Here is a 17,620-nt window from a genome sequence, read left to right on the forward strand (position 1 = left end):
GAGGGAGTGCCACACTGTCGAGAGGTCAGTGCTGAGGCAATGTGGCACTGTTGGAGGCTCAATGCTAAGGGAGTGCAGCACTGTTGGAGGCACAGTGTTGAGGGAACGCCACAATGTCAGAGGGTCAGTGCTGAGGGAGTGCCGCACTTTCGTAGGTCAGTGTTGAGGGAATGCCACACTGTCAGAAAATCAGTGCTGAGGGAATGCCACACTGTCGGAGGGTCAGTGCTGAGGGAGTGCGGCACTGTTGGAGGCTCAATGCAGAGGGAGTGCCACACTGTCGGAGGGACAGTGCTGAGGGAGTGCAGCACTGTTGGAGGCTCAATGCTGAGGGAATGCCACACTGGCAGAGGATCAGTGCTGAGGAAGTGCCGCACTGTCGGAGGGTCAGTGCTGAGGAAGTGCTGCACTGTCGGAGATCAGTGCTGAGGGAATGCCACACTGTCAGAGGATCAGTGCTGAGGGAGTGCCACACTGTCAGAGGGTCAGTATTAAGGGAACACCGCACTGTTGGAGGCTCAGTGCTGAGGGAGTGTTACACTGTTGGAAGGTCAGTGCTGAGGGAGTGCCGCACTATTGGTGGGTCAGTGCTGAGGGATTGCCGCACTGTCAGAGAGTCAATGCTGAGAGTGTCCCATACTGTTGGTGGGTAAGTACTGAGGGTCCCTGTGGAAGTGCAGCACAGGAATATTCTGTCAGGTTTCCTTTGTGATAAGATCTGAAACTGAAGGTGTTCAACCCTCTCGGGTGGATGGGAAAGATTCTGTAGGTGAATTTGAAGAACACTACAGCAGCCCTCCCATAATTCTAGCCAACATTCAAACATTACCTAACAACATAAAAAGATTTATCTCACTACTTCTTGTGGAATCTTCCAGCACAGTGGTTAGCACTGCTGCCTCACAGCGCCAGAGACCAGGGTTCAATTCCCACCTTAGGCGACGGTCTGTGTGGAGTTTGCACGTTCTCCCTGTGTCTGCGTGGGTGTGCTCTGGTTTCCTCCCACAGTCCAAAAATGTTCAGGTTAGGTGAATTGGCCACGCTAAATTGCCTGTAGTGTTAGGTGAAGGGGTAAATGTAGGGTTTGGGTGGGTTGTGGGTTGGTGTGGACTTGTTGGGCCTGTTTCCACACTGTAAGTAATCTAATCTAAAGGAATATTCTGTTCCGTTTCCAAATGATAAATGAGTGGATCTCAAAAGCAGTTTGTTTTCTGTAAAACACCGTCAGTTGTCCTCAGGATCTCCAAAAAGCTATAGGGATGCACGTTTTGTTTTATATATTTACTGAATAATGTAAATTCGCTGAGTCGCTCCTGTCATTTTGGTTTTTCTGATCATGATTATTTTGGTTTCTTTCAGGAACAATGAAGGACAGACTTGAAGAATTGATCGAATGTTCAAAATTGTCCCAACAGCAAGCAGAGACCGAAGATGAGGTGGATTCCACTCGTGAAGGCTTGGTATTTGAATGTGACTTCATTCTGCAGGTGCTTCACAAAGAAGTGCAACAAATCCAAGAGGAAAATGGGCGCCTGAAAGTGGACATTAAACGTCTAGGAAAGCAGAACACTCGCTTCCTGACCTCGATGAGACGTCTTAGCAGCATAAAGCGGGATTCAAACTCGATTGCAAAAGATATAAAAAGTCGGGGTGAGAAGATCCACCGGAGGCTGCAGGACCTAAACAATTACATCAAGGAGATAACGAATACACATGGGCCTAATGCTGCCATTGTTCGGATCGCCCAGGCACAGCACTTTGTTGTCTTGCACACTTTCCACAACGCCATGTCGGAGTATAACAAGGAGGAGATGAGGCAACGGGAAAACTGCAAGACCCGGATCCAGCGGCAGCTCGAGATCATGGGAAAAGACATTTCCAACAACGAGATGGAGGAGATGATAGAACAGGGGAAGTGGGATGTGTTCTCCGGAAACCTGCTGAGCGAAGTGCGAGGGGCACGCACTGCTCTGTCAGAAATTGAGCAGCGGCACCGGGAGCTGCTGGAGTTGGAGTGTCGTGTCCGTGAGATCCATGACTTGTTCCTGCAGATGGCAGTTTTGGTGGAGGAACAATCAGAGACCCTCAACAACATCGAGATAAATGTGCAGAAGGTTCAAGATTACATGGGTGAGGCCAAAGTGCAGCTGAAGAAAGCTGTGGAACACAAGAGAAACAACATTTGTCGAAAGATCTTCTGCTGTTGTTGCCTCTGACAGAACATGTGCCTGCCGTCATTGTGTCAATCCAGTGAAATACTCTCATCTCCAAACAGATACTTTCACATTGGATTTTGAATCAAAAGCTAGATTTTGTCCCTTTCCACCAGAGACCACATCAATTAGAAAGGAAGTTGTATTGCAGAGTTTCCTTTGCCTCCTACAGCTATACATGTAGGGCATCCACTCTCCCAAATCATCATACCCACTCTCCAAAATTGAAAACTCCTTCCCACATGCATTTTGCCGAATGTTCATTAGTTTTGAATCATCATCTGAAGTTTCTCAAAAGCCAGGCTTTATCACAGACCTGGAGTTGTTTGTCTCTGTCCTGAACTGAAACGAGGGAATGCATCACATTGAAAATCTTCCACCAATCAAGATGACTGAAGTTTTCTTCTATTCCCAGGATGTGGGTCAATGGCCCTCTCTGGTTCATCTAAAAAGATGGTGCTAAGACTTCCATAAGGTCTGTTGCCCCCTTGCTGTTAATCGGTGATGCTTTGAACTTCTTAAAGACCAGCCTTTTTCATCACAGCTGAGTTTGGGTAAATTCTATTGTGTGTTTAGAACAAGAGCTCCTTTTGTGCTTTATTTGCTTTGGGCCATAGCTCCAGGTCTCAGGTTTTTTTCTCTTCCCGCTGAATCTTTGCTTCCTCATTTTGGTCAGAGGACAGTTAGTGCCAGAGGTGAGTGAGAGGGCAGAGAATGAAGAACAGGAGGAAGGATTATGAAGACCTGTACCGTGTGGCATTTGAGCTGATCATCTACTCCTCATAATCACTTCCAGTGCAGCAGGACACAGACAGGGGCTGAAATGAAAGTACTCATAACCAATAAGAGGACAGAAGTTCAGTGATCACAAATTCAAATCCCAGCAATGCCAAATTATGAAAGTGCCTTTAATAAATTTAAAACAAAGAAATGAAAATTCTGGAAACTTAAAAAAACAGAAATTGCTGGAAAACACTTAGCAGATCTGGCAGCTTCTATGGAGAGAAAGCAGAGTTAACATTTCAGGTCCAGTGACCCTTCTTCAGAACTCTGATTCCAGAGTGATTCAGGCTGACTGCTAATGGTGAGAGTGCTAGATGTGGCTGAATGAGCCCTAATTAATGTAACAACACAGGCCACAAAATGTAACCATCCTCCTGGGCTTCATGTGTTGATCGCTGATTCTGGCTAATCAACCAAAGGCAAATACAAAGAATGTTGAGAGAAAGCAGTTTGAGACTCATGTAATCTATTTCCCTATGACCGATAGAGTGGTTGATGGGAATTTACTAATAGCAGTCAGTCCTGCCTCATAGACAGGACTGGGATAGATGGTGACTTGTTTCCATTCTGGAAAGATGGGTTCTGAAATGCTTATCAATGTCCAATCTATCATCTCTGACATGTCTGGGGCTGATGGTCCTCGAAGGGTCAGGTAGATGATTGGTTAGGAGGATTGTACGCTCTGTCTGACACCTCAGCTTCGCTTCTGCATGCTCCCAATGATGTGTCTTAAAATGTTCAGTGTCTTCTTGAACAAACCTTCCTCTGTTTAGATTGTTCACAGCCAGAGCCTTTGAAGAGTTGTTTGGGAATGCCTGACCTGAGTTGTTTGGGAATGCCTGACCTGAGTTGTTTGGGAATGCCTGACCTTTTCAGGGAGGCTGTCAGGGCAGCCCAGAAATTCTGTTTTTATTCTGTTGTCCTCCTGGGGGTCCCCAGCCGAATGTGAGTGAGTTCTGAGTCAAACAGTTATTTTAGGGAAAACTGAATAAATTCCGAAAGAACTCTGGATGCTGTAAATCAGCAACAAAAACAGAAATTGCTGGTAAAGCTCAGAAGGTTAGGCAGCATTTATGGAGAGAAATCAGAGTTAAATTCCGGGTCAAGTGACCCTTCCTTAGAACTCTGGGGAAGAATTCAGATTTCTGACAAAGAGTCATTCGACCCGAAACATTAACTCTGATTTCTCTCCTCAGATGCTGCCTGACCAGCCATGCTTTTTCACCAATTTCTGTTTTAGTTACTTCAGGGAGCTTAGTGTCAGGCACATGAACAACATGCCCTGCCCAATGAAGCTGGGTTTTAATTATTAGCCCCTTGCTGCTGGGCCGATTGGTTTGGGAGAGGACAATGTACTTGCCACTGGATTTGAAGAATCCTGTGAAGGCATTGCTGTGGAGTTCCCCAATATTTTATTCTGCTTGCTTAGAATGTCAAAGTTCCCCACAGCCAAAAGCAATTTGCCATGTCATTTTAGCTCCATGCAGGGTCCATTATAAAATTCATCAAATGATGGAAGGGAGGTGTTTCTGCTTCTGGTTAGAATCTTACTCCAGGTCTGACACTACCAATCTCACAGCAGTATAACTTTGGTCTCAGTTACTAGAGGCCTGGTTTCAAATTCTAGTTTAATGTTCAAGACTGTTCCAATCAGGATCAAAACAAACATTTCATATCAAATTGACCCCTAGTCAAGAGCAGTTTTGTAAAAAAAAATTGTAACTAATAGATGTCTGAGATTGATGTAGGAAGAGGAGAAGCAAGATTTTAAAACACAAACGTAAATTTGTGTGTAGTTTGCACGTTCTCCCTGCATCTGCGTGGGTTTCCTCCCACAGTTCAAAGATGTGCAGGTTAATTGAATTGGCCAGGGTGGCTTACTCTTTGGAGGATTGGTGTGGACTTATTGGGCCGAACAGCCTGTATCCGTACTGTAGGGAATCTATTCTAATCTAATCTAAATTATTCACATTCATAGTATCTGCAAAATACACCTCGCCATCCACAGCAAGCCTGATTTCTTTCTATGAGTTTGGATTTCAGATCCAGAAAATATTTTGTTTTCAATGAAGAAGTAGTGTATATACAATGTCATTAATTTTCCTTTCAGGATACGGAGAACATGAACAATTTTTTTATACTGTATTGTAAATATTTATAGATTTTGTGTTTATTTGTAAAACTTTGAATACAACCTGATTCTTAATATTTTAATTTGATTGTGTGTAATCTTCTTTAAACTCTAGCTAAAAATACAAAACTCAGTTGCTTTGAAGATAAAATACTTATTTCAAAGGAGACTAGTTTTTGTATTAATTCATGTTGTAATAGGAATTACTACCCAGTGATGTTCAAAACAGAAACCAGATGCCATTATTGTAATTTCCTAAAACAAATGATTCTCTGTTACATGGGGCAGGGATAACTGCGTCACTGAGATTTATCTCCAGTCACTAATCTTGTCATCATAATGTGATTTCGGTGGAATGGGTGCTGAAAATGACTCAGCCGGAAACTTTGGGAATTTCTCCATCAACGTTGTTCTCTTTGAGAAAAGTTTGCTTCAACCCAGACATCAGGATGTAGGGACTTCAAGTGGAACACTCATTAAAGGTGTGAAGTTTGTCTGGAGTATCTGGAGAGGGCATTTCAACAGGTGAGCTGACATTAGGCACTAGGAGAGAGTTACTAACCACAGACAGAGTCTGATCTGTGCATTATGTCTTTTCATCAATTCTTTTTGTCTTACTGATTTCCCAATGGAAAGAGGTAGACAGTCCAGAAAACACTTGTGTTGCATGACAGTATGGTAATTTCTTTTTATTAGGATATTTTTGTTATTTTAGTGAGCTACATTTTTAATAAAATATTCGTATTCAATCCAAACAGAACTTTGAGTGTGTTTCTGTCTTTCCTCTATATTTAAAATGGAAATTGGCGACAGGTGGAGATGTGGTCTGGTGTACAACATTCCATCTGAGCTATATGGCTGTAATTCGGACCTCTGTGCTTCACAAGAATTACTACTTATTAAAATAAATTGATTCTAACCACACATAGACAACTATGAATTGTCAACATTTAACGCTACTAATTAAACTTGAACCCTCCTCAAAACATCCTCCCTACATTCCCACGTATACATACAGTCAAACAAAAAACATTGGTTTTGTAGGCAGAGGGGAAAAATAACTGGAAGCCACAGTTTAATAGCACCAGTAAACTAAGTTCACTGAGATGATCGTTTTACTTTGCCAGCACTTATTGTTCTTCAATTTCTTTTCTCCAGGTTCCTATCACTTCTTTGGAGGTGATTAGTACGTTAACAAACTCTCTTCAGTCGCAGCTTTCAGCAACTAGTGGGACAAAATAACTGGCTTCCTTCAGACTGTAGGAGTTTTTATTGCACAAGAGACGCCATATCTCCACCGAGCAGTCCAAAATGTTTTCACTGCATCATTCAAACCCACGTTGTTCAACTGTTGAGACACCAATCAGAGTTGTCATCAAACTGATGACCTTTGGCATCCTCAACTGGTTACAATTCCTCAAATCAATCAACTACCTTTTGTCAGCTTTGTTCACTTTATATATTAATGATCTGGATGAAGGACTGGGGCATTCTGGCGAAGTTAACCGATGATACGAAGTTAGGGGACGGACAGATACTACTGAAGAGGTGGGGATGAAATTCAACGTGACCAAATGCAAAGTCTTGCATTTTGGAAAAAAGAATACAGGAATGGACTATTTTTTAAACGGTGAGAAAATTCATAAAGCCAAAACACAAAGAGATCCCTAGGAGTGCTAGTCTAAGATTCTCTAAGGTGAACTTGCATGTTAAATCTGTGGTTAAGAAAGCAAATGTAATGTTGTCATTTATCTCAAGAGGGTTGGAATATAAAAGCAGCGATGTGCTTCTGAGACTTTATAAAGCTCTAGTTAAGCCCCATTTAGAATACTACATCCAATTTTGGGCCCCACACCTAGGGGAGGACATACTGGCACTGGAGCATGTCCAGCAGAGACTCACACAGATGATCCCTGAAATGGTCGGCCTAACATATGATGAATGGCTGAGGATCCTGGGATTATATTCATTAGAGTTTAGAAGGTTGAGGGGAGATCTAATAGGAACTTACAAGATAATCCATGGCAATAAAGATTGAATGCTAGGAATTTGTTTCCGCTAGGCCAGGAGACTAGGACCTGTGGGAACAGCCTTAGAATTAGAGGGGGTCAATTTAGAACAGATATGAGGAGACATTTTTTCAGACAGAGAGTGATGGGCCCGTGGAATTCATTGCCACGGAGTGCAGTGGAGGCTGGGATGTTAAGCGTCTTCAAGGCAAAGATTGATAATTTCTTGATCTCGCAAGGAATTAAGGGCTATGGGGAGACGGTGGGTAAGTAGGCTGAATGATGGACTTGATGGGCCGAATGGCCTTACTTCCACTCCTATGTCTTATGGTCTTACAGTCTTATGGTCGTATGGCCAGCTGAGTCTCACTTCGCAAACTCATCCTGGTGCCAGACCATCTCTCCCTGCACTTTTCCTCATTACTTGCAAAGCAACAGTATAAATATAACTTGGAATGAGTTTCAGTAACTTGCAATTTGAAAGTACAACAATACCTTCCTTGATCTTCTGTTGTAAAACAGTCTTTCTCCCAATTTAGTCCATAATCAAGTTATAATTAAATGATAGTGTTTAAAAGGAGACATTGAGTAATGTGGAGGAACAGAAGGACTTTTGACACTATGTTCACAGATCTCTAATGGTAGCAAGAAAAGTCAATAAGGTGGTTAAAAAGATATATGGGATCCTTTCCTTATTTAGCTGAGGCATAGAATATAAAATCCAATTCATGGAACACCAACTAGCCACAAAACGACACGACCAGCTATCCTTAGTAGCCACACACGCAGATGACAAGCAACATGAATTTGACTGGGACAACACTACTATTATAGGACAAGCCAGGGAATTCCTAGAGGCATGGCACTCATCCACAGATTCAATCAATAAGCACATTGACCTGGACCCAATATACCGACTACTGCAGCGGACAGCTGGAACTGACAACCAGAAGTGGCAGGTTCAAACCACTATAAATGGCGGAGGAAAGATCACAGAAGCGCTTCACAGGAGGCTCCCAGGTACTGAGGATGTCACCTAGACAGGGGACGAAACGTCTGCAACACAAATTCCCAGCTTGGCGAACAGTTCTTCATACTGATACAAGTTGAGATCTTATCTTCTGTCATGACTCATTAATATTCATCAAACTCTCTTGACTTGATGAATTCAGGTTCTGATTTTTTTCCTCACTTTCAACAGTTCAGTGCTACATTTTGCAGTCCTCACTTTCGCCTAATCTCTACATTTTGAATTGTCTTGTTCAGATGTGGAGGAGTTGGTGTTGGACTGGGGTGAACAAATTTAGAAATCACACAACACCAGGTTATAGTCTAACAGGTTTATTTGGAACACTAGGGTGCTCTCCAAAAGCTAGTGCTTCCAAATAAATCTGTTGGACTGTAACCTGGTGTTGTGTGCTTTTTAACTTTAACTTCCTGATGAAGGGCTTTTGCCCAAAATGTCAATTTTCCTGCTCCTCGGATGCTGCTTAACCTGCTGCGCTTTTCCAGCACCACTCAAATCTTGACTCCAATCTCTAGAATCTGCAGTCCCCACTTTTGCCTGATTTTTAATTTTGTCTAGTTCAGCTGATTGGTGATGTTTCTTCAGCTAGTTAGCTCCCTTGACTATGCACCCCCCTTCACTTCTCCCCGTCCACTCCTTAAAAATGTTCCTTGCAATTCACCCAGCTTTTCATCACCCTTCATCATATTTGAAGCAGATTTTCTCCATGTGTATGACCAGATAAATTGCAACAAATTGTCCTTTGACCCCAGCAAAATTCACAGGATAGTAAGAGAGAAAGAAAGACCTTAACTGATTATCTCCAGTCTCCCTGTACTGCTGAGGTTAAGACAACTCCTCTCAGCTTGACTAGAACAACGTTTCACCTCTGCAACAAACTGTTGAGGGGAAGAGAAACTGCCCATGACATTTTGTCTCAGAAGTTTCGCTGATGTGGATGTGTCTCTCAATGCTACACACAATCAAGAGGCAATTAATAAACTGCTCATGTAGCTTGAACAGTTTTAAAGTTTTTCAAATATATTGGGGAAGTGTTATCTTTAAAGTGCAGACAAGGTAAGGGGGCTACAGCAAATCAGATGGCAGGTAGTTAGTGTACATGCCTTCAGGCTATGAAAGTAACTCTGCAAAATTGTGCTGGTGTTGTGCTGATTTCACAAGTCATTTTACCAATGAGAAACAAACTGAAAAATGAGCAGGAAACATGTTGGTTTTCACTCATCCATGCAGCTGGTACAGTTTGTGTCAGATCTGTGGCTGATGATGTGACTCTGCAAGCGGAGTTTATTTTGCAGGCATACACATACTTTTGGTGATTACTGTGCAAGATACATTTCAACTAAATGTCAATACTTGCGACAGATTGTGTTCAGATGAAAGATATGTTCTTGCAAAGTGTTCACGACAGAGAAACAGGTATTCATCCCAGCTGAACTATGATGGTTTTTCTGCTCCCCATATGCCTTCTCCCTTCTCATTTCATCTAAACATATCTGTATATCCTTTTATTTTTCTCTCTGTCACGTGTATATTTAGTTTCCCTTTAAATGCATCAATACAAATCACTGCAACTGCTCCTCAGTAGGAAGTTCTACATTCTCATCACTATCGTGGTAAAGATATTTCTCTTGAATTCCTTTCAGGGTTTACTGGTGATTATGTTACTGTTCAAGTGGCAAACATTATCACAACATGTCCCTTATGGAAACCTTTCACAATTGTACAGATCTCAATCAGTCCACTGCTCACTCTTCCCTTTTCTCTATTATATACTCCAGTCCTGAAAGTGCAACCTCTTCTTCAGACTGTATCACTCCAGTATCTTATCCCACTGAGTATTCTTTTTTTGTGTGTGAATCTACATAATAGGAATAATAACATTTTCCTTAATAATTTAAATAATTTTGCAGCAATACCTACAAGGAAATGTAATATTCTGGAAATGAAAGGATATAGCAATTATTAAAGGTGATAAATGTACAAAGTTATTAACTGACACTGACTGCAAGTAAATTATCCCAATGTAACAAATCAATCTGTAACTACCACATGTGCAAATGCACAATTTCTCAATTCACTGCCCCAGAGTAGATTTACAAACTTTGCCTGCAGATTCTGATTTTCACCATTTCCTGTGAATTATCAATGTGTGTTTAGGCTAACATTGATTAAAGTGGTACCCGCTCCTTGTGGGTATCTGTGGTGCACAATGGCAGGAGTTTGTATAACACAAGGTACACTGCAATATCTTGCCAAGACTCCTTAGGGAGCAACATCCAGTAGTGCAGCATTTACCATCTTAAAGGATGAGGGCAGTAAACGTATGGAGCACCACTAGCATTGAAGTCACGTGCATTCCGAACTTGGAACTATATCATGGCTTCATCACTGTGACAAGACCAAAATCCTGGACTGTCTCACTCACAGCATAGTGTCTATAGCACATGGACTGCAGTGGTTCAAGAAAGATCGTCTTTCTAAAGGCTGATTAGGAATGGACTATAAATGCTGATCTAGCTCAAGCTATGGATAATGCTTTATTGAAAATACTTAATTTTCACCATGTTAAAGTGTAGAACCAGATTGTGCTGACTCAGTCTGTTATGTCATGTCGTTAAATGCCATTCTTTGAGCTTGTGTTCAATACAAAACTGGGCAAGAAGACAAAGAATATCTTATTATACATTAATATGAAATACTGTTTCATGTGGTAATCTTTTTGCTTTCAAATATATACTTTACTCATAAAAATATTTTTGCATATGGACATAGTCACAAGCACAGTTCTGTACAGTTTCATATCAAGAAAACCAACAAACATTGGAGTTTGACTTTAACCAAACACATCTCTTACACAGAGAAAACTATATTTACATATACTTGAGCCTCTTGGAAGGTCCAATAACTGAATGGACTCACATTTATCTTCAGCAGGAAGACTTCAGACAGTCGTCTTTCCTCACTGCACCTTAGTGGCAGCTGCCCCAAGCTCTAGTGCATTCCTCAGCCAAGAGCTTTTTTTATATAACTGTAGTTTGGTTCTGTACAGTGGCAAAATCAAGAGGTTTGACTCTATCCAAAAAACCGAAGGCATCTCTTACACATACAAGACTATGTTTTAATTTCAAAAATATACTTTATTCATTAAAAAAACTCTTTGTAAATCTACATTGACACAAAGCAATTCCGTTCTCCACACTTGCATATGAAGTAAATACACAAAATGTTGGAATTTGACTGTACACAAAATCAAAGATCTCTCTTACACATACAATACTGATATTTGTATATATTTGATACGCTAGGAGAGTCCAATAACTGAACAGACTTTCAATTACTTTCAGCAGGAAAACCTCAGACTGTGGTCTTTCCCCATTGTACCTTGATGTCAGCTGCTCCACACATTAGTGCGTCCCTCAGCATGTAGTCTTAAACTTTGGAATGTGCCACTCTGCAACACTTGGCCATCCCTAATGAAGGGCTCATGCCTGAAGCATTGACTCTCCTGCTCCCCAGATGTTGCCTGACCTGCTGTGCTTTTCCAGTGACACCCTTTTCAACTAACACTAAGTCAGGGTCAACTGCTTGTTTTGGAAGACCAACAAGGTTAGGGCAGGCCAAAGAGCATAAGACAATATTTGAGATATACCAGGTTCTCACTTTAATTAGTAAGCACTAATCTGTCTTCTTCATGTGTTCCATGTGAAGGCTTACTAATTGATGGTGGGTGTCTGGAATTCACTGCTCATTTTGGTTTCAAGACTGAAACCCTCAATTCATTTAGAAGAAACTGGAATTTGAAACTGAAATTTTGTAACCTGCAAGGCTACGAGCACTAGCTGATTGTTGTGATTAGAATGAGTAGTTAGTTTATTCAGTCAGTACAGACACAATAAGCTGAGGCATCCATCTATACCATAATTTTTCCATGGTGAGTTTTCCAGCCTAGATTTTGCCATCTACGGGTGTTCTTCTAGAGTGTTCTAATGATGTCCACTCAGTGGCTTTTATATTTAATTATGTGCCACTCCATGGAATATTTTCTAAAGCCCATGCACAACATGGTCCTCATCAAGCAGTTGACCAACTCCTTAACATCTGTGTAAACACCTAAGTCGAGGACATGAATTACGTTCTAAATAAGCTAGGGGCAAAGAGATGGAAATGAAAAGGTGGGGTAATAAGTGCAATAACATCCACTGAAGAAAGATACCAGGAAAATGGACCTGGTGGTATGTATCCTAGAATATTAAAGCAAGTAGCTACAGAGCTATGGATGCACTGGTAGTAATCTGTCCAGAATCCTTAAATTCTGGAAAAGATCGAGAGGACTGGAAAACAACCAATGCAACACCCTTATTCAAAACGGTGGAGTCTCAAAGTGTGGCATAGGAAAAGCACAGCAGGTCAGACAGCATCCGAAGAACAGTAGAGTCAATGATTTGAGCATAAAGACGAGGGCAGAGCAGTAGCTGTGATCTATATGGACTTCAGTAAGGTGTTGACAAGGCTCCCCATGGGAGACTGGTTAGTAAGGTTGGATCTCATGGAATACAGGGAAAACTAGCCATATGGATACAGAACTGGCTCAAAGGTAGAAGACAAAGGGTGGTGGTGGAAGATTTTTTTTCAGACTGGAGGCTTGTGATCAGTGGAGTGCCACAAGGATCAGTGCTAGGTCCACTGCTTTTCATTATTTATATAAATGATTCGGATTAGAGCATAAGAGGTATAGTTAGCAAGTTTGCAGATGACAGCAAAATTGGAGGTGTAATGAACAGCGAAGCAGGTTACCTCAGATTACAATGGGATCTTGATCAGATGAGCCAATAGGCTGAGAAGTGGCAGATGGAGTTTAGATAAATATGAGGTGCTACGTTTTGGGAAAGCAAATCTTAGCAGGATTTATGCACTTAATGGTAAGGTCCTAAGGAGTGCTGCTGAACAAAGAGACCTTGGCGTGCAGGTTCATAGCTCCTTAAAAGTGGAGTCGCAGGTAAATAGGATAGTGAAGAAGGTGTTGGGAGGTCATGTTGCAGCTGTACAGGACATTGGTTAGGCACTGTTGGAATATTGTGAGCAATTCTGGTCTCCTTCCTATTGGAAAGATGTTGTGAAACTTGAAAGGGTACAGAAAAGATTTACAAGGATGTTGCCAGGGTTAAAGGATTTGAGCTATAGAGAGAGTTTGAATAGGCTAGGGCTGTTTTCCCTGGAGAATCGGAGGCTGAGCGATGACCTTATTGACGTTTATAAAATTGTGAGGGGCATGGATAGGATAAATAGACAAAGTCTTTTCCCTGGGGTGGGGGAATCCAGAACCTAGAGGGAATAGGTTTAAGGCGAGATTGGAAAGATATAAAAGGGACGTAAGGGGCAACTTTTTCACGCAGAGGGTGGTATGTGTATGGAATGAGCTGCCAGAGGATGTGGTCGAGGCTAGTACAGTTGTAGCATTTAAAAGGCTTCTGGATGGGTATATGAATAGGAAGGATAGGAGGGGTTTGGGCCAGGTGCTGGCAGGTGGGATTAGATTGGGTTGGGATATCTGGTTGGCATGGACGAGTTGGACCAAAGGGTCTGTTTCCATGCTGTACATCTCTATGACTCTATAAGACCTTCATCAAGAATGCGATTCAAAAAGGCAGTAAGACACACAAAAAATTAACTCTAGGCCACTTAGGTAGGTTTGGAGGGATTGTTTTCTGAAGAGTGTTTGAGCAGGCTGAGCCTTTTGAGTTCATTAGAATGAGAGGCAACCTTATTGAAACATTCAAGATTCTTCAGGATTTGGAGATGCTGGTGTTGGACTGGGGTGTACGAAGTTAAAAATCACACAACACCAGGCTTTGGAGTGTTGCTCCTTCATCAGGTGGTTATACTCCACAGCTATCTGATGAAGGAGCAGCGCTCCGAAAGCTAGTGCTTCCACAAACCTGTTAGACTATAATCTGATGTGTGATTTTTAAGATTCTTCAGGCACTTGACAGAGTGAATGCTGAGAGGTTGGCCCCCACTGTGGGAGGGTCTAGGGCCAGAGGATGTAATCTCAGAGTAAAAGTTCATCCTTTTAAAGTAAACGAAGGGGGCAGCGCTTTTAAAGCTTATGATTTCAAATAAACCTGTTGGACAATAACCTGGTGTGTGTCATGTGACTTTATAAAAAACAGATGAGAAGGAATTTCTTGAGGGCAGTGAGTCTGTAGAGTTCTTTACTGCGGAGTGCTTGAGAATAGGATAATAAAAATTCAAGGCTGGAGATACAGGTTTTTAATCTGTGTGGGAATCAACTTTTATGGAAAAGACGTGAGGTTTCGGATTATCAAATCAACTGGAATTTTCATTTAAAATGGGACAGACTGATAACTGATTGGTCTACTTCTGCTCCTACATTTTAACGTTTTATGGTTACGGAGGGAAACTTTTTGTGTGGTGTAACTCGAAGTAACGCGTTATTGTTAACACAGTCCAAATTGCTGTATTTCTGTTGTTTTTATTTCTAATTTTTAATTATAGGACAAGTGCCACCAAGTGGCAGGAAATGCCATTGCAGGCTAGTATAGGGAGGCGGGGCCTACATAACGGGGCGCGTCGACGTTAACCATGAGGTGGGTGTGGTCTGGCGGACGAGACCTGAATAATGGCACGCAGCCAGAGCGATCGAGCGGGCCAGTTCTCTGGGGGTCTGCTCTGTGGGCGGGCCCTGTTCGGCAAGGCGGAGTCTGGGTATGATCTCCTGGAGGGATACTAGATCAGTGGGCGGGGCGTGGATGCATAGGCGGGAATTGAGTCAGTCGGTGGGGGCCTGGATAAATGAGTGGGACTTGAGTCGGTGGGCGGAGTCGGGAACCGTGGGCGGGGCGCGGTGCAATTGCTTCTGGGCCTCGCGTCCCGGGTTACACTATCGCTATCCCGCAGGCGCGGGCCCGGAGCCGGGATTCCCGGCGATACCACAGGTTTGGGGACTCCCAATCAAGTACATAAAAACTCATCAGAAATAACGTTTGTAACTATCAACATCATGGGGCCATGTTCCAGTAGACCTACTATCTCCGACCAGGATGGCCGAGTGGTTAAGGCGTTGGACTTAAGATCCAATGGACATATGTCCGCGTGGGTTCGAACCCCACTCCTGGTATCTGTTTTGTGTTACAGCAAATTCGAACTGATCCTCAACTTTTAACTCACTGCTTACTTGAAAAAAGATGGCATTAAAAACTGTACAAAATATTGCTCCAAAAATACATATTTTGTCAAACATTTAGAATCCTTATGATTTGTGAATCATTCAAATTATATAAAATAGCATTTTAAATATCCATCTACATTTTTGATGCTAAAAAAGTTTAAAATATATCAAAACGCTCGTCTACAAACAGTGCAAATTTAATGTTCTGAATTATTTTATAAAATAAAATCTATGTTATTGTCTATTTATTAAAGTGTTTATGAAATTTCACTGTTATGTTTTACATTCCCGGAGAATTCTGCAGAATTATTAAATAATTTTTACATAATGTGTCTATTCATTCATTCATTCATAGTCTTCTCCCAAGTCAGACCCTTGGAATCGATGATGTGGAGGTACCGATGTTGGACTTGGATGGACAAAGTTAAAAATTAGAGCTGAAAATGTTTTGCTGGAAAAGTGCAGCAGGTCAGGCAGCATCCAAGGAGCAGGAGAATCGACGTTTCGGGCATAAGCCCTTCTTCAGGAATGGCTTCCCGAAGAAGGGTTTATGCCCGAAACGTCGATTCTCCTGTTCCCTAGATGCTGCCTGACCTGCTGCGCTTTTCCAGCAACACATTTTCAGCTTTGATCTCCAGCATCTGCAGTCCTCACTTTCTCCTCAAAGTTAAAAATTATACAACACCGCGTTATAGCCCAACAAGTTTATTTGGAAGATTGTACTTACAAATAAACCTGTGGGACCATAACCTGGTGTTGTGTGAGTTTTAACCTTGGAATTGAAGATGTCTTGTTCCCACGCCGGTTTGAAATGGCTAATGTTTGATCTACACATTCTGTTATGTGCAGGGCAGTTGCTGTTCGAAGGTGTCAGGTAGATAAAGTTGTTTGGAGGTTTGTGCGATATTTTTCATGCTTCACCTTTACGTGGATATGTTCCCAAAAATGCTCCCAGAGTATTCGGTACTTTCCCAAAAGAACCTTCTTCACTGAGGCCAGCGTCTCCCATTTTTCAGCGCGATATTTCACCTCATCAGGGATACTCTCCAGTCACCCTTCAAATGTTTCCGTAACTCTTTAATTTATAGTATTTATCATATTAAATAAATACTTTAATAGAGTCTATTCCCATATTATGTAAGGAAAGTTACAATGTGTTTACAATTAAAATTATTTTAAATGTTTTAAAATGCACGCTGCTTAATCATCCAGACCTGCAACATCTGTAAAAAAAAGTACTTCGTAAAATATAAACCCTAAAACATGAAGTGAGTAGGCAACGGTGTTTTTTAAAATCACTCACGGAATGAGGGCGTCTCTGGATTAATGTTAAAAATATATGTTTTGCAAATTAAGGTCAACCTGGATCGTATCTGGATTTGGATGGAATGAATTAGAAATTCAAGATGTTGGCTTCAGGAGATGGTAATTTGTCCAGAACGTTCTCAGAATTATCCTGTGGATAACAGAACATTGACTCCCAGTGTTGAGTGTTCCACATTACAACACAATCCTCACTTGTCACAAATGGCAGCAGAGGGCAGCAAGTTGAATTCTGCGTCAGTATTGGGTTTCCGGCCTTCAATAACTTCCTGTTTAGAGACAAGCGTAACCAGAAAGAATGTACAGTTGTCTGTGAAATAATAAATAAATGCAAGTAGTTGCATATTTTTCACAAGCTTTTTTTAAAAATGTTGACTAATTTGCCGAATGCTGGATTACGGTTAATGGGTGAATTGTAAATTACGTGGTATTTTTCCCAGCTCTCAACTATGCTGTCACGGTATTTGGCTACAAAAAGTTTGCTTTTTAAAAAAAATTATTTAACCTATTTTCTAATCAAGCTGTCTCAGAAATGTTATCATAGACCTCTGGAGCAGGTGTGACTTAAACTTGGGTCAGTTGGTCTTAGGGGGTAGGGACACTACCATTGCACTATAAGAAGGCAAGTACCAACTTGTTCAAGTTCATTGATATTGCCACTAACTGAGACTTTGCTGCTCAATGACGTTATACTTCTAATTGTTCTGTACATCTGACTGAGATCAGCTCTTTGAATACAAACCAGATGTAGTCTGCCTGCCTGAACCACTGACTAGAGAAACTCACTGAGCTGTAAGAAGAGCAGACAGCTCATTAACTGATAACACAGACATCACCTTGCCAATAATGGTGAGTGCTTACCCACTGTAAAAGGATTGATCAACAGTGGAAGCATTAAACCATTAGAGTCATAGAGATGTATAGCACAGAAACAGATCCTTTGGT

General features: G+C 41.7%; 1 protein-coding gene and 1 non-coding gene across 5 annotated transcripts in view; both read left to right on the forward strand.

Moving 5' to 3' along the window:
- stx11a (syntaxin 11a) overlaps positions 1–5,969 on the forward strand; it is a 31,547-nt gene extending 25,578 nt beyond the window's left edge. For all 4 annotated transcript variants that reach the window (XM_043704252.2, XM_043704253.2, XM_043704254.2 and 1 more), the window contains one exon: positions 1,360–5,969. In XM_043704252.2, coding sequence (XP_043560187.1) covers positions 1,365–2,216 — 852 coding nt within the window. In that variant the 5' untranslated portion in view covers positions 1,360–1,364 and the 3' untranslated portion in view covers positions 2,217–5,969. The remainder of the gene's footprint in view (positions 1–1,359) is intronic.
- Positions 5,970–15,218: 9,249 nt separating this feature from the next.
- Positions 15,219–15,301, forward strand: trnal-uaa (transfer RNA leucine (anticodon UAA)). Its single transcript has one exon. It is a non-coding gene; the product is annotated as a tRNA-Leu (tRNA).
- The last annotated feature ends 2,319 nt before the right edge of the window (positions 15,302–17,620 follow it).

Source organism: Chiloscyllium plagiosum, unplaced genomic scaffold (genome assembly GCF_037043375.1).
Source record: "Chiloscyllium plagiosum isolate Xiang-an unplaced genomic scaffold, Cpla_swu_hap1 HiC_scaffold_10, whole genome shotgun sequence".
NCBI lineage: Eukaryota > Metazoa > Chordata > Chondrichthyes > Orectolobiformes > Hemiscylliidae > Chiloscyllium > Chiloscyllium plagiosum.